We start from the raw sequence: 18,346 nt of genomic DNA on the forward strand, positions 1-18,346 counted from the left end.
AATTCCGAAACGTTTACAAGATATAAAGATATGTTGATTCATGCTAGACTAATAAACAAAAATTGTAAGAGTAATACAGTAATACTGGATATATACAGTATTATGTGCCTGAAATAGAGAAATTTGGCAGCACAAATTTCGAGTAGTGGAGGAAGATGTTCGATCGTGAATTATCTCTATGAGATTGTAATCAACTTCGTCTTCCTCTTGGAGCCCTGGGCAAAACGGTAAGTTTTCCTTCTCTAGTTTAAATGCCTGGTGTGCATGCTCTGGATCTCGCAATTGCTCCTACCTTTTGACATTGACTCTAGCTTTTAATTTTCTGTATGGACCCTTTGAAAAAATTTTGTTATTAATTTTCTCCCTTTGTACACGGTATTAATCCATCATAAGTGAAGTCATCAATAAAATTGGAATACGGTACTTTCCTTTAAAAATAAAACACCAAATCAACAGAACCTACTAGCTTCCCGACCTCACAAACATTTATTTTTTATCTACTGATCTAACCATTCACTGAAAACGACTAGCATAATTCGGAGTGTCCATTTACTGTGGTCGATTTTAAGCAGTACTCTTAAAATCTTGCCTAAGTAGTGTTATCCACGTCACTTGCGGTCTTCCTAGCCTTCTGTTCAGACTCACCAGGTATCATCATTTGACGAGTGTTTCGCCTGCGACGAAATGCTGCTTGAACGTTTGATACGACAAAACTTTGCACCAAATTGGAGTCGGTCATCCCTCTGAACTTGCTAAACTTCGACCAGTGTTGATATAGCATATGCTGTATGTTGCCGACCGTAAGAGCGAAAGCTTCGACTTTTGTATGGCATCTGAGAGTCCTGGTCGAGAAGGGGAGGTTGGATGGGTCCGGCAAGGAGGGGGACTTGAACACCCATTCTAGCAGTTCAACTCCATAGAAGTCATCGGTTTTAAGACACCCAGTTTGACGATGATCAGGACCAGTTGTATAGGTCCATATGATGCCTCGCGTGATGAAGAGCAATGCATCAAGTGGTTCTCCCTCCCGAACAATGTAACTGTTCGCATCGTAGCTCACTTGCTTGAGAAAGTCGCAGCTAATCAATTTCAACGCATCTTCACTCTCATTTTGAAGAAGTGGCACCTAAGTGTCGATAATAAACAAATAATCTATAGAGAAGGACGACTAACGAGGAGAAGTCCAATGTATATAAAATTTATTACTATGAGTATGCGTACGTGGAAACATATATATAAAAAACAACTTGTAATTATTCATAAAAATTACGTTCTAAGTAAACCATTGCACCTTAATTTTAATTCGATTAATTTAGAACTCAGATCGTGTTAATTGCCTATACATTTGTATACTTAATGATACTATTCTATAAATTTTCAACATCTTATTTCATGTTTTTCACATTTCCTATAGTGAAAAATTATTTCAGTTTTCAATTAATTTACTATTTTTTTCGTTCTACATATCCAAAAGGAAGTGCAAAAAAAGGAGGACTCACTCTCCTAGTAGCTAGAAAGAAGAAATGAATTATTTCTTATTTGCTCTATCCATATAGGAAGTAGGACAAAATGGGGGACTTGCTCGTCTTTGTAGAAAAAAAGAAATGAATTTCTTTCTGCCCTATTTATAAAGCAAGTTGGAAGAAAAAGACTCACTTTCTGTAGTAGGGGTAAGCAGAGATGGTGCTGAATTTTTCTTCTAATGAACATGGGAAGATGAGGAAACGGATTCTCTACATCAATATCTTTATATTCTGCAAACAGTCGATCTACCTCGTCTATGATCTGCTGTTTTATTTCTTTAAGCCTCGGGTTTCCGTCTATCCACTCAAGTATTTTCAGTTTTTTGTCTTTCAACTCATAGTGCTGCCAACGGCTACGTTCTAATTTCTTAGCTTCCTCCAACTTCATTTGCTTAGCTACCTCCAACTGCATAGATGCCTCCCACTGCATATACATCTGTTGCATAACAAGTTCAACAAATTAAATGTTGTCCATAAATTATCATTTGTCTTAAAATTAAATTTCAATTAAGACAAAGTTGTAAACATAATAATCTATAAGTGTTTCTTTTTCTTTTCTGCTCAATTCGTAGTCTGTAGAAAAAAAGTACGGTTAGATCTTTGTCTTGCTGCATGCCTTTCTTTAATGGGTTATGGGTGGTGGCCGTGGGCATTTTTTCAAGAGGTGGAAGCCAATATATATTAGCCATATGGGTCCCTAGATACGCATCAAAGAAGCCAAGTCGAGTAGGTGCCTTTATAAGGCAACAGCACCTCACACAGTCACGCCGACAATTTCTTCACCTTCAGAGATAGGGATCAGAATATATATATATATAGACACATACACACACACATGCATATATGCTGCACTTAGGAATTTCATGCTGCACGTTTCCATAAATCATGTATATGAAAAACTGATATTTGTACAGATAAATTTTTATAAATAAGGGCTATGAAGCTAGCTTTCAAAAGTATGCATCTCGATCACCAACCTGCAAATGTCCAAGGAAGCATACAAACAGAACCAAGCCAGAGATGGAAGTTAAAACTGCGAAGCTGTTCTCCCAGAAATGCGGACTTGTTTGAAGGTTTGAACCAAAAGAACTACGAATTTGCAACAGCTATACAATGTAAGAGATATTGTATATATATTCACAATCAAAATTATTAATTAATATACTAGGCAGATCAAAGTAAACAGACATATATAAAATCTAAAATGGTCTACATGCGGGTAGGTGTGTATTTATAAGTTAAAGACTGTTGGGGTCAAGATAAGGAAGCCGAAATGATCATGATCGCAAGCCTAGAACTAATGGATATTATAAACAAGATCAATCTGTCTTTCTGTTGCAATTCTATACACGTATTATCAGTACTATATAATCCTCCGAGGGAAAGTTAATTAAAAGAAGAGTGGAAAAATTATGTTTTGCATCCTTACATATAGTATGATCGATTGTTCCATGGAAGAAGGTTACTTTCTTTTTTCTTTATTTCTCTGATTTTAAAACCACTAATATGGTATATATCAAGGATCCACTCGAGAGGTGGCCCTGCATAGAACATGAATGCATAGACAATTGAGCACAAGCTGTGTGGCAGTCGACATGGTGTGGATGACATGCAATGATATATAAAAACTAATGTGAAATAGCTCAATGTAGAAAGAGTTTTAACGGTAACATTCACAAACCTCAAATTTCGGAGGCCCCACCAAAAGCAGTACAAGGTCTTTCGCGGAAAATCCATGGATGCCACTGTACCAGACTGAAGTGCTCCTTGGAATATTCCAAAATCAAAGACCGTTGTATTTGGGGTTGCTATTGGACAAGAATCGTTTAAAAATGTGTAATTGCCAAAAAAACTTCCGTGGTTAATTACAGGCAAAAGAACTTGGATCACATTCAGTATGATTTTCACAGGCGAGGTACCAGCAAGCGGTCTCTCGCTGGACGGAGAAAAAGTACCAAAAACCACCCAGTATCTAAAAGACCATTAACCACTTAATGATTAGTAAATTATGCAGGTATATATTGTAGCAAAAGATTTCCTAAGAAAGTTCACATTACTATATACGGATGAAAATCTCTACAAACATTACGTGATAATAATCGTACGTAGTGCATAAAAGAATTGTAGAAATAATAAAACAAAAAAGGGAGCCAACAAGTTGGTTTGGTACTCATGATATCCTTTTCTTTTCCCCATTGATCCAGAAAATTGTCCCGAAAGGAATAGTTTCTGAATCATTTGATGATCATGTGACATATGGATTGTTGTGATTGATCTTCTACTTTAATTTGGACACATATTATATATAGTAGGAAATTGTGCACTAAAGTTCATTGCTTTGGTGTGGCTGTTGAAGGGCTTCAATCCAACATCCTTAATGTTGATCCTCAAACAAGGGAACATCCAACTTCCGATTAAAAGACAAAAGACTTGCTTCTCAAAAATGGTCTGAAGATAAAAAATCTCCACGGGATAGGATGAAGAAAGATGTATAATCCATGTCGTTTTAGATTATAAAGAAAGATGATTATATACGTGAGTCTGTCACTAGCATATCCAACCCCAATCTTATGATTTGTCAAAGTTTATTCGTCTGAAACCTAAAGAAAAAAAAAAAAAAACCTAAAGAAATCAATAAACCTTGATCATAAAGGTATATATATTCAGACACTTATCGATGCAAATTATGTTTAATTAGAATAAAAAATTATATGAGGTAAATAAGTATGAAATTGAGTCAGATTACTTACATGACTGGCAATAATGAATAGAAACAAGTTGAATCCAGCTTTCACTGCTATGACGGTCTTAGATAGGTCGATGATCATAATATTCCTGTGGATGAATACTTTTGTCCATGACAGGTAGACACGAAGAGCTCTTGGCAGATATTGGAGTAAAACAACACCGCTCAAGACTTTCCTCTTGTCCAAAGATTTGGAACCTCTCATACTTTTTGAAAAGAGAATTAGAAACAGCACCTGGACATGAGTTGACAGAAATTTGGTACAAGAAATTGTTATTTTAAAATAAATAAGGCGTGCCCCTTACCTGGCATGCCATGCCATGCCATGCCAATTGCCAAGTGGTTAGATTCTTATTAAAAAAAAAAAAAAATTGTTAGTCTCATCCTCACACACCACACATCATAATAAAAAAAATATAATGTGTGATGTGTGGGATGATGAATAGATTTTTTTTTCAAAACAAAACCTAAAGCCCCACTTAGATACTGAGATGTCTCAATCCATCTCATATCATCTCATGATCTCATCTAGCATCCAAATACAATTCAAATAAAAATACTTTTTAATTTCAACTTTTTAATTTTTTTAATTTTTTAATTTAATCATTATCTAATCATTATAAACTTTCTAAATTTCTAAACAAAATACAAAAACAATTCAAAATTTTCAAATTTCAAAACAAAAATAATATTTTATAATTTTATAATTTTTTATTCAATTTTTTTCCTCTCATTTTTCAAAATTTCGTAAAACATCTTAACTCAAATAGTTTCATTACTATTTACAAAATATTTTATTATTATTCACATATTTCTCATCTTATCTCATAGGGCTGTAAAGAATTCAATTCGGACCGATCGGTCTCAGTCCTAAAATATGTGGATCGATAAAATTCGGTCCAGTCCCGGGGTCTAAAAATTTTGGACTGGATTGGATTGAATTGGACCAAACTCCTATATATATTTTTTAAAAATATTTTAATAATTTAATATATTATTTTTATATAGTAATTATATAAGTTAATGATATAATTTTCATCTAATTTATTATCATTAATCATATGAAATATAAAATAATATATACTATCAATTAATAATAAATTATAAATCATGTGATAATTTATGTCAATATATGTAAATAGTTAATACATCATACATTCATAGAATTATACATATTCTACTATTTACACTTAATTAAAATAATTAGGTAATCTCTTTTTAAATACCTAAGTTGCAAGTAAGCATGAATAATCTATGTACAATAAAATTATTTAATATTTATTAATATTTGCTTGAGTAGAATGTCGAGAGTGACTCGAGCGAACACTAAGGTTTGTATCTCACTCGATCCTACTGTCAAGCACACCTAGAGCAAACTCAATGGTTGAGCTTCACTCGAGTGCTAGTTCGAGCGGCAGTCAAGTGAACTCACACTTTCTCATTTTTCAACTCTAAAACTAGTCTCCACCCCAACAATTAATAATTATGCATACTAAAAAGTAAAGTCCAAGTTAGTAAGTAGTAGCTATCAATATTATAAATATAATTATAGTAAAATATCATAATCTACATTAATAATTTACTTAATTTTAATTTAATAATTTAAATCTTTTTTATTAATTTATTTAGTAGAACAAATGAATGAAAATTATGGGTGTAAGTTTAAACCAGTATACCGGAAAATCAGATCGGACCAGACCGGTTGGTCTGATTTTTGAACCGGTCCGGTCCGGAACCGGTTCATATATTATAAAAACCGGCCGGATCCGGTCCGGTCTGGTCCCGGGATTTTTGAGACCGGACCGGACCGAACCGAACCGGACCGGTTGGAAAAAATATATATATAAAAATTAATTTTATATTATACAAAATATTATATATATAAGTTTTAATATAATATATAATTATATATTAATTTTTTATATATAATATCTATAATTATATATCATATATGAAATAATTTCATATTATAATTTATAAAATAAAAATTTAATCTTAAAAATGAGATTTTAATTGATCATATGCTTTAAATATAAAATATATATATTAAATTATTAATAACATTTTATCATAAAAAGTAACATTTTATTATATATTTTTTATATTTTAAAAAAATCAAAAAATCGGATCAGACCGGATCAGAAACTAGTAAAACTAGAAGTATTAGTTTATGAGAGTAACCGAAGTATAATTAGTTTTAAAGAATATAAAATCGATACATATCAATTCGGTTATAAATTTTATTCAAAACCGGATCGTTTCACCCCTAATAACGACGATAATGATGGCATACACGGGTACGAGTATGTGTGTGTATATATATTATACATATATACACAAGGTTTTCTAGCAGCTAGTATAGGAATCCTTCGTGGTGTGGGAAGACATGGCTGCAGAGGAAAGCATAGAAAGGGTAGCGGAGGTGGATGAATTTGTGGAGGATAATTTAGAAGAAGCAACGAAGGATGAAAAGAAGATTCATTTACGAGACCAGGTTAGTGCCAAGCAAGATGAAGAACGAGCAGCCGATCGAGGATGATCCCAACAAGATGCCTCTTTCATCTGTTGTCAAAAATTCCTTCAGAAAGTCTGTCTTATCTTCTCGACTTTCAGATCTTCCTCTCCGTGTTTCATTTCCTTCCTCTATTAACACGCCGTCAGATATTGATCACTCGATCACCAAGATGCACCCCATCAAGAATGTCGACGATTCTAGGAGGCTGGATGGTCCTAGATGCAGGGATGCTTCTGTATGCCTCGTATAGCATCACCCATGGGAGAACCATGCTTCTGTATGCCTCGTATAGCTTCACCGATGAGATGATTTTTGCACTGAGGAAATGAATCCTCGTTGGAATTTGATTTCTAGTGATTGCGACTGTTTCGATGCCATCCGTCACATTGCCTCAATGGCACGAGACGGCTAGCGGCTTCTTTTCTTCCTCAGGGGTGAAGCTTAAAGAAGCCGGGCAATTAGCCGAGAAATTTATGGGGAAGGTTGTAAAGGATGCAAAGTACAACTTCACAACTTGCTTAGGAACGCAATTTAGGAACGTCTTATATCCATTGCTGCTACCACCAGTACATTGCTTAGGAAGCTCGTCTCCGAGACAAAGGACAAGTTTGTTGTCAGAAAGACAAAACTTGAAGAGGTGGCAAAGAAGCTTGGGCCAAAAAGTAAGACCATATTGACTGACATTGAACGATGGCAGAAGAGAGTTTGCTAGCACTAATGTATTTGGAGTTCCAAGTGAGGTCACAGTGCAACAACAACAATCCAGTGGTCTCATTCCCCATATTTCGGTCAAATATGAAGACTGCAAGCCTTTGAAGACTCTTGGAATACACATTGTGAGTATACATCCTTATGCATCCTAAATCACCAGGTTCAAGATTTAAGGAGCTGTGAGCATGAATTCCTTGTATATATATTTGATAGGCTGCTGGAACTTGTTAAGTTTAAGGCCATTAGTATAGCTAGCGTTTGTTTGTTGGTTGTTGAGTGGCAGGAATCTCTTTCAAAGAGTTGTGACAAATTAGATGAAGGGGTGAATATTGAACCTCAATTGTTTGATGAATTTCCACTTAAGGGTGTTTTTGAGCCCTCTGACAGAGGAAGAGAAAGATTTGCAGCTGTTACAACCAGTCTATCAATTAGAATTAGTTGGTCTCAGAAAATGTTGTACTGTGAGGATGAGTTCTCCTTGACTGCACCATTTACTTTTCCTGAGTATATACTATTCCTGAGTATATAAAATGCAAAAAATTGAAAAGATACATATTAAGCCTGAACTTTGGTGCTGGAACTCAGGTTGTTTGTTGGCCTCCAATAAGATCAATTAGGAATAATTCATTGGCCACCACTTTGAAGAACAATGAGGAAGTAGATGGCAAACTAGAACCTGGGGCTCTGTTTGTGAAGGTCAGTATTGATGAGGCTCCCTATCAAAGAAAGTGTAGGGATTTGGTTAGAGCAGGGAAGCTGTTTGACGAAATGCTTGAAGGGACTTTGGCTAATTATCTCAGCAAGCATGGTGTTAGCAGGCCTTCATGGTATGCAAGTGGAGCTACCATCCAGATTTTAGTTGAGATAGGACATATAGGAAGACAAGCAAGTGGTGTTGTTATAGTAACAGATGGAGAAACTATTAATTATCAAGAGCTTTTTTCAGTCGTGGGTCGGACTAGGGTGGGTTTCTCAAACAACAAGGGAGAGCAAAAGATCACGAGGTTCTTATTTGTATATTAATTGATAGGCCTTTGCGTCCAACTATGCTTAAGGACTTTTACCACAAAACTCAGATACTATCTTGGGTTTTGAGTTATGATAGTTTGCACTTCCTCGATTCTTTGGTAGTCACAGCAGTAGCTCTTTCAGAAGTTCCCAATTCAGAAGCGGTTGCAAGAGTTCGAATTGGTCTTGTAGGTGATAAATATATTATAAACCCAACAATGAAGGAGATGGAAGAATCTGAGTGGGACTTGCTGCTAGCTGGTATAGGCAATGCAATATTGATGATAGAGGGTTACTGTAATTTTCTGGGAGAGGAAAAGATGTTGCGAGCTGTAGAAGTTGAGAAGGATGCAGTACGAGTAATTTTCAATCAGGTGAAGGCTTTAGTTAAGAAGTGTGGGAAACCAAAAATGCTCGACACAAATCAAATTACCTCCTCTTGAGCTATATAAGCATGTTGAAGAGATTGCTAGAGATGAGTTGGTGAAAGTCTTGCAAAGCAGGAACAAACTACATAGAAGAAAGGCTCTCTCCTCATTAGAAGAAAATGTTGTGACTATACTTACAGAAGAGAGGTATGTCAAGCCAGATGTAGCTTCAGGAGCGGCTGAAACTGTGCCAGATTATTTGGAGGATGAGGATCAGGGTAAGGAAGTGGTTCTGAATGGTGAAGTGGTCATAGAATTGTATCATAACTCTCAACCTTGAGGTCAAGGTTCTGAAAGGGAAGAGGATTGTTATGAATCTGACTGAGACGGTGTCGTTGGGATGGGCTGTATGAACTTAAGTTGAACGCACCGTTTCTGGAGCAAAATGGAGGAATGAAGGGCAGCATGAAACACAATCGTTTTGAAGGAAAACGGTGTAGCTTTGCCTAGTGTTATCTGATGTAGTTTTATTTGATGTTGAAAGACAATAGCAGTGTTGGAAGGGGACAGAAGACACCTTGTCTGTGAATAGTCTTCCAAGTGCACAGTAGATAAAACCTTTGAAGCAATACAAGATATCTGGGTTTTATCTGAGATGTCTGTTTGGATATTTATCTCATCTCACTATGGGAAACAGGATGAGAATTTTGTCTCATATGGGGCCCCAAACAAGCCCACATAAAATTTCAAGTCAATTAAAATGGTAATTAAAAATGTCTCTTCAATTTCTTATCTAGGACATGCAATATTTAGTATCGTTAGTATAAAAATTCTGAATAATATTAAATGAGTAATAAATAGTATATATATATATATATATATCCTATGCATCTATCACTTATCCACTTGAAGTTCTCAAATTAATGCAAAAACTGGAAGGGACATTAATCCAATAAAAGGTTAAACACATGCATGCTAAATTAACCAAGTTATAAGATCGAATCTACAGAGCTATAGTAATATAACGTGAATTTCGATCACTAGTGTGCTTACTTAGGCATGTTGTTAAGACGAACGCATGCAAGAACACATCAAAGCTAAAGGCCGAAAGAGGGGGCCAATTACGGAATATAATCGGCCTCCTGGCAGTTGAGCTTTTGGAAACACATGTAGAACTGTTAAGAAGCAGAAAAGTCTACCTACCTTACCTGCGGGATTGGAAGAATGGCGACGATATCATTTGCGACTTTCAAGTACCTCTTTCTTCTGAGCGAAACATGACTAGTATCTCCCTTCGTTTCTTTCTCCTTGTCTAAAGAACGAAGAAATGACAATATGATATCCACAAGAGAAATGCAGTCTAGGAGCGTTCGGAGACAAACAATTGCGATGTATAATGTTCTATCGAAATCAACGCACTTTCCGACTTCATTGATCACGGGAATGTAAAAGAAGAAAGGGTCCACCGATAGTGAAATCACACACGACACTGCCAAAAATATATACCAGAATTGAGTTGATGGTTGCCTCTTTGGGTGGAGCATTTTCCCAATCCACTCTGGTTGTTGCCAAAGATTGGGGACTTTCCCAACCCACTCTGGTTGTTGCCAACGATGGGGGATTTTCCCCATCCACTCTGGTTGTTGCCTCTTTTTCGTTTTCCCATTTTCTGATGAATCATTCTCGGGACTTTGCATCTCAATATCTCCAACCCTGAGCAGATTAGAACAAACAAAAAACAGAGGTTAAAGATATTTTCTTTTATTTTCTCTCTTCAACAACCCATGCAATTATGGAACCATATGGAACGTGTTCTTGATATGTTCTGAATTCTGTGTGTTCAGAACTTGGGTCGCGTGCAAGGTTTGGAATTTCAGGAAGATCCGTGCATGTTACGAGCACGTGATATCACAAACACTGGGAGATTAAGCCTGGTTTGGATAGGAAATCCTCCCAAGTTATTACATCTCATGTCATTCCTCATCTCAATATTTAAATATTACAAATTTAAATACTTTTCAACTTTTAATTTTAAATTTTTTCATCTAATCATTATAACTTTTTTAAATTTAAAAAAAAATACAAATTCTTTTTCAAATCTCAAAATAAAAATTATATTATAATTTTATATTATTTTTATTCAATTTTTTTCTCTATCATTTTCTAAAACTCCATCAAAAATATCTTAAGAGGAAGTTTCGATACAAAAAGTCTTTTAACTCGTCTTATCTCATCATTATAACTTTTTTAAATTTTCATATAAAATATAATAAATAATTAAACTTTTTCGAATCTCTAAATAATAATAGTATAAAAAAATAATATTATAACAATATTTTATTTAACTTTCAACTTTCATCTCAATTCATCTTATCTCAACTCACTATACAAACTTTCCTAATTCAAGCATTTCATAATTATTCACAAATTATTTTACTATTATTCAAATATCATTTCATTTCATCTTACTATCCAAACAAGACTTTAAAGATTTGCGGTTTGGCTGGTAGCAATTATTGCATTGATCTGGATATCCATGTAGAAGAATACTAGAAAATGTATGTTACTAGCTGGGACATCAGCTCATTATTTAGTAGTTAGAGAGCTTGTTAATATTCTATTAAACAGCTAGTATTAGCAGTTAGAGAGTTGAATTTCTGTGTATATAAATGCACATGATCTACAGTTTATGTAATTAATGAAAATTTACGGCATTCTTCCAGAGTCTTCTCCAACATAAACTCTATTTGATTCATACAGGACCTATTCTAGCTCTTGAGGACGATTGTATTGATTGGCTAAACAATTAGTGGCTTCTCTGTCCCTTCCATTTCAAGTACTTTTGCTTCTTTTATGCATTATTCCTTCCATCTCTGGCATTTACATTAGGACACAGCTCACAAAGGATCGAACACACTCGTTGAAAACTATGAAGTGCATGTTCTTTGAAGTGTTTTACACTAACAATTTTTATTCAAATTCAAATAAAACTTGTTAAAAAATACTGTTGATACAAGAATTTAACTTGAAAACTTTTTGAAATCTTTCAAAAATATGAAAATTCTTTCCTAACCTTATCTAAAATTTTCGAGTCTTCTTTAAAAGTATGAAAAAAGGGTTTTTATATTTTCTTAACTAAGACCATAGTTTTTGCATCCAAAATATAATAAAAATGAGTATAAATTAAAAAAAAAACTGAAAATATACCTCCAAAAATTTAAAAACTTGAAGATATGAGTTAAAAACTATCCAAAATTTGGTCGCTTAAGTATGAATATATATATATATATAGAGAGAGAGAGAGAGAGGCATTCATATATATATATATATGTTTATTTTATAAAATTCAAAAGTCTTGCATTTTAAAAAAAAAAAGAATGAAACTGTCTTTTTTAAACCTTTAAACGTTTGCATATCCTGATCTCTTAATCAATCTTTTACTTAATAAAAAATACATAAAAAAATATAGTGTGCTTTATTATTTTATTTAAATTAGAAATTACGTCTATAATGTATTTTCTTATAATTATAAATAATAAAATGTGTAATATATATATACACACACTCATACCCGTGTCTGCCACCATCATCGTCATTATGGCCGTCCCAAAGTCGAATTTCTGGGTCCTCCCTTGCTTGACGTTGCCCAAAGAAGCTCATACTCAAGTAGTGTACCCGTACACTGTGAATTCTGCTTCCTGATCATAAAAATGGAAAACAGATTAGAGAAACGTGCAACACTCTTGGTCGATCTATTATTCTAAAGTGCATGAACATCCACAGATCGCTTTTTCAAGTAAAAAACTGCAGCTTAATTAAAGACGTTATCAGTAAGAAAAATCTTCTTTTCCCAAACTAGGTAGAGTATCCAGACCCTTAAAAAAAAAAAAAAAAACGAAGAACGAAAGAAACCTCTCCGCGCACGGTTGTGTCAGCCTGGGCTTAAACGAAAACAGACAGTTTCAAGGGTTTGATGGTAGACTGTCAAAATTCTCTAATATTTTTATAATTTTATTCTCAAATATTACTTAATTATAAAACATTCAATTTCAATTTTTTTATTTTTTTATCTAATCATTACTTAATAATTATTCAAACACAAAATTTAGTACAAATATTTTTAGGGACTTTAAAACAAAATACAAAACTAATACAATTTTTATAAACTTCAAAACAAAAATATTATTAAAAATTATATTTAATTAATTTTTAACTTTTATAATATTTTTATTTAAATTTTTGTCTCTCATTTTCTAATATTTAAATAAAATAATTTCATTAAAACTATTGCGTTATTATTTACAAAATTATAAAATATTGCAAATATTATACGAACATCTCCTAATTGTCTATACCCTATTAATGAATGGAAAAAGAACGTGTATTCATATAGCAATTCATTGAACCTGATAGACTTGTGTGTTCGAGCAGACCAGGGTCCAGGACATGGACTGAGCGAAGCTGGAGCAGCAAGCAGGAAGCTGGATTTTAAGCAAGCTGATTCCACATTCATGTCCACTTTCAGCGAGTCTATTTATAGGGACTGACTAGTAAAGTTTATTATAATATTAAGATCTCGTTTGATTATATAAGATGAGATGGAAATAAAATGAGATATTTTATTAAAATTTAAATAAAATATTGTTATAAAATTTTTTTAAATAAAATTTTTATTTTAAAATTTAAAAAAATTAAATTATTTATTATATTTTATGTAAAAATTTAAAAAAATTATAATAATTTGATCAATTATATAAAATATATACTTGAAGGACGTAGCACCATCCCTCCAATAATTGATGGCCGGGGAAGTTTTTGTGTAGGTACGATTCAGAAAGAAAATAAAGAAAATTTCTTATAATCAAGATAAATGTTTTGTTTATAAAATTATAAAATTTATAATTGATAAAATATGTTGTGGTACATTTTATACGATATTTCTTTTTCATAAAAGATCTAATATATCACCTATATCCACGTTAAGTTGTGAATATTATTTTTTGGATGCTTCCAGCTTTTGCTACGTTTAGGTGTTATTTTTTTATTGTGTTTTTTTATATATATTTTTAAATATTTTTTAAAAAAATAAAAAAATAATAATATTATTAAAAAAATATTTTTTTAATACTAAATAAAAAAATTTAAAAACTAAAAAAAAATTACAACAGTAAAAAAGGACGATAAGAATTAACGATGACATTATAGGCTCGTTTGTTTTCGAAGAGGAGATGAGATGAGATAGATTAAAGTTAAAAGGTTAAATAAAATATTATTATAAAATATTTTTTAATATTATTTTTATTTTAAAATTTTAAAAAATTAAATTATTTATTTTATTTTATATTAAAAATTAAAAAAATTATAATAATTATATAAAATGAGATGGAGATATTATCTCCAAATAAAGAAGGTCAATTTTTCTTATTAGAGCGACTTGCCCGGTCAAAGAATTTTTAGTACTGTACGTAGATGCAGATAATTGATCAAATAAGACAAGACAAGGCGACTTCCCCGGTCATCGATTATTGGAGCGACTCAACAAGGGAAATAAATGATAATTGACAGCAAAACCTGCCTAGAATATATTGCAAAACCACGTGGGAACTCAAGAGAATAGAGGTGGAAAAACAGAATACGCATACATACAAAAAAAGAAAAAGCAAAATAAGCAAATCTCGTGACCTCGCCTTATTACCAACCAAGTCTCTCGTCTTCCGAGAAAAATCCGTAATGCCTTCTTTCACCAATTAGATTATAAATATTATGAAAGTTGACGAAGACCTCCATTTTGATGTGACAGCCCAATCAGCCTTCTTTCACCAATTAGATTATAAATATCCATTATTCAACAAGTAAATGGAGTTGTAACATTATCCTAACAGTCTATGACCATATTTGATGCCCCGCAAATTAAAGATTATATTTTGAGGACTAGTTAATTAATTAAAAATAAGGAATATTGAGATTGATATGAGGTGTAACATAGAGATAAAATTTTAAAAAATTAGAGCAATAATAAAATTTAAAAGTATTTTATGAAACTCATAAGCCGAGTATAAATAACTTCAAAATTCAATTATAATGATTTGTTTAAAAATGAAAAAATTTAAATTATTACATGAAAATTAAATACGTACTTAAACAAAAACTCCTGGCAAAATTTTTGTCAAAATCAAAATCAAAATCGTTTCCAAAACTTAAAATCAAATATTTGTCACGTAAAAATGAACATAAATATATGATTTGGTAGGAAAAATAAAAGAAAAAAAAAAAGAAGAAAAAAAGAAGAAGATATTGCCCAAGCCAAGGAAGATATTAAACGTTTATTTACATATTTGCGCACATTCACCTTGAGGTAAGGTAATGCAACGTAGTCAATGTAGAATCTGAACTTTCCCAATAACAATTTAGGCTTACATCATTTTCAGCAGGTTGGAGATAATCTTGAATTCTAAATTTTATTGCCTCAATCCTGTGATGTCAAATTAAAATTGATTTTTTGGTCCTGTCCCAAAAATCTTAATAAAATTAAAATTGATTTGACCAGTTCGAAATAAAATAAAATTGAAAATCTTATATTCTAAAATAAAATTTCTTTCCCGTATCTCAAATCCAAAAACAATATTTAGCATATGAAAATTCGAAAAAACAAAACCTAAACTCCAAAAAAACCAACATAACTAATTGTCTAAAAAATTGTTTCATCTCCCAATTTCAAAACTTCATCACCATTTTCTTTTTCAAAATTTCTTATGTTTTCGATAAAAATAGTTATATCTTTCACTGGTTTATCTTCATCAAGATATGTATGGTACAATGGTGTAGAGTTTCACCCTATGGAAGAACGTTCATTATACAGTAGTAAATCCACTCAACATCTTGCAACAAAAAAATGAAACCTTCAGCGTGCAACCAAGGGTGCTCCCAAAATAGAGCACAATTGTGATACAGGGTCTCTAAACTGGAATCAGAATCATGTTCATCCATTAGATCCTCCAAGTTCTACGCCTCTAAACGTTGGGTTAATTATGCTATTTGACTCTGCGAATCTGGAATCATCACGTTCTGTATGTTACGATCACGGTAAGGGGTTTCCTCATTTGGAATTGTCTAAGCCAACCACGACCTCGATCATCAACTATGAAAATTGATGATAAATCATCCTAGAAAAATGTTAAAGCTCTGATGCTGACTAACGCCATACATAATTAAGGATTATATTTTGGCTACTAGTTAATAAGCAGAAATTGTGGACTGAGATTGAGAAAAGATGCAAAACAGAGAAAAAACTCTAAAAAATATTGATTCATGATAAAATTCAAAATTATTCTATAAAACCCACAAGCTGGGCTGAAATAGCACCAAGATTCGAAATTATAATGTTGTTTTCAAAAATATGAAAATCTATGAACACATAAATAAACAAGAATCCTATTAAAAATTAAAATCAAAACAGAAATCATTTCTAAAACTTAAAATCAAATATTTACTAGAATGAAAAACTAAGTTTTTTAGACATATTCACAAGTTGCGGATCACGATAGTAATGAACATTAATATATAGGATATGTTCTCATAAATAGTTCTTTCTTAATTGGTGAACTATTCACGTTAGTCTACACTCAAGTCTTTCTTTTATTTATCAGTCATTCTACGTACAACCGCGATGTAATTGTCAATTTGTTTTTATGCCACGTCACACGATTTATAGAAAAAAAAATATCGATTTATGCTCAGAAGCACTCAACCAGTTACTTAACAAAGTAGAAGATTCTGGTTTAATTACAGGGATTCCAATGGCAAGAGGTTAGATTCATATCAATCATATGTTCTTTGCAGATGATAGCTTGCTGTTTTGCAAGGCTTCCTCTCTGGAATGGAGTAAGTTAATCAGGTTGCTGGATATCTATGAACAAGCATAAGGTCAGAGGTTGAACAAAGACAAAACATCCATTTTCTTTAGCAAAAATACCAAGCAAGAGATCAAAGACATCATCACCACCATTGCAGGAGTTAGAACTACAGATTCCTATGGGAAATATCTAGGCTTGCCTGCTTTAGTAGGAAGATCCAGAAACAAGGCTTTCAAAGGCATCTTAGATAAAGTGAGGGACAAACTCAGCAATTGGAAAATGAAATTGCTATCTCAAGCTGGGAAAGAAATACTCCTAAAGTCAGTGATACATACCATCCCCACTTATAGTATGGGAGTGTCCAAGCTTCCTATAGGACTGTTGCAGGAATTAAATAAATTAATGAGGGCCTATTGGTGGGGACAAGTAGGATAAGAAAGGAAATTGCATTGGTTAATTGGAATCAAATGGGAAAATAAAAAAAACATAGGTGGGTTGGGTTTTAGAGACTTTGAAAACTTTAATCTTACAATGTTAGCAAAGCAAGGTTAGAGGATTCTCCAATCCCCAACCTCACTTGTACATCAAGTTCTCAAGCTGAAATACTTTCCAAGAAATGACTTTTTCCAAGCAAAATTGGGCAACTACCCATCCTTTGCATGGAGAAGCCTGATTTCAGCTAGACCTTTGCTTAAATAATAGACCATTTGGAGGATTGGAAATGGTAAAACAATCAAAATTTGGTCTGAAAAATGGCTGCCTCGACCAAATACTTTCAAAGTACAAAGACCAATAAACATTCTGGATGCAGAAGCTAAGGTTGAGGAACTAATCAATTTAGACACAATGGACTGGAATCTCAGGTTAGTCAAAGAAATCTTTACAAAAGAAGAAATAGATCTCATTAGCCAAATACCTATCAGTCACACAAACAGGCCAGACATATTAATGTGGAGATGTACATCAAATGGAATATTCAAATTAAGGAGTGCATATCATCTATAAGGTGAAATACAATGCATAACAAAAGGCCAAAGCTCACAAGGGAAAAAAAAATGTAGCAGAATGGACCAAACTTTGGAAATTTGTCACTCCCCCCAGCAACAAAAAGTTTTATGTGGAGAGCTTGTCTCAATATACTGCCTACCAAACTCAACTTATGCAAAAAGAAAATATTGGTAGACCCTTTTTGTCCTTTATGTTTGCAGGTACCAAAATCTACAGAACACATTTTATGGGACTGCATATCAGCAAGGGATGTCTACGGACATTGCTCTATGAAAATTCAAAAAATTATTGGTTCATTCAAGAGCCTTCAAGATCTTCTGAAAGTCATGTTCAAGAGGCTAAACAAAGAGGAGATGGAGGAACTGTCAGTAGTATTATGGAAGCTATGGTGGAGAAGGAATGCATTTATTTTCAGAAATACCTTTTACTCATCCTAATCTCCTACTGAAACAAGCCTACCAGTTTTTGCAGGAATTTAGAGCATCTCAGGTAGTGGAAACCAATTAGCTTCTAAATTCTATTGTTAGGAATGCAGGTTAGGTACCTCTTCCAAATGAATTTGCCAAATTTAATTGGGATGTAGCAGTGGATATAGTTAATTGTAAGATAGGAAT

The 18,346-nt window shown here is 33.0% G+C and overlaps 1 protein-coding gene across 1 annotated transcript; it reads right to left on the minus strand.

Annotated features, from left to right (window-relative positions):
* Positions 1–329: 329 nt before the first annotated feature.
* LOC109002180 (cyclic nucleotide-gated ion channel 1-like) lies at positions 330–13,369 on the minus strand. Its single transcript, XM_035684644.1, has 8 exons — positions 13,278–13,369; positions 12,443–12,569; positions 10,080–10,584; positions 4,274–4,504; positions 3,205–3,278; positions 2,501–2,612; positions 1,657–1,959; positions 330–1,126 (listed from the first exon to the last, which is right to left on the minus strand). Exons 2-8 carry the CDS (start codon positions 12,529–12,531, stop codon positions 590–592), a joined length of 1,851 nt encoding a protein of 616 aa, XP_035540537.1. The 5' UTR covers positions 12,532–12,569; positions 13,278–13,369; the 3' UTR covers positions 330–589.
* Positions 13,370–18,346: the final 4,977 nt, after the last annotated feature.

The sequence above is a fragment of the Juglans regia genome, chromosome 13 (assembly GCF_001411555.2).
Source record: "Juglans regia cultivar Chandler chromosome 13, Walnut 2.0, whole genome shotgun sequence".
Lineage (NCBI taxonomy): Eukaryota > Viridiplantae > Streptophyta > Magnoliopsida > Fagales > Juglandaceae > Juglans > Juglans regia.

Excerpts from the sequence above, each read along its gene's own strand:
- LOC109002180 (XM_035684644.1), bottom strand. The coding sequence starts at position 12,531 with ATGAGCTTCTTTGGGCAACGTCAAGCAAGGGAGGACCCAGAAATTCGA. Across the intron at positions 1,960-2,500 it reads GCTTCCTTGGACATTTGCAG|ATGTATATGCAGTGGGAGGC; the intron begins GTTGGTGATCGA and ends GTTATGCAACAG. Across the intron at positions 1,127-1,656 it reads GCTTACCCCTACTACAGAAA|GTGCCACTTCTTCAAAATGA; the intron begins GTGAGTCTTTTT and ends ATCGACACTTAG.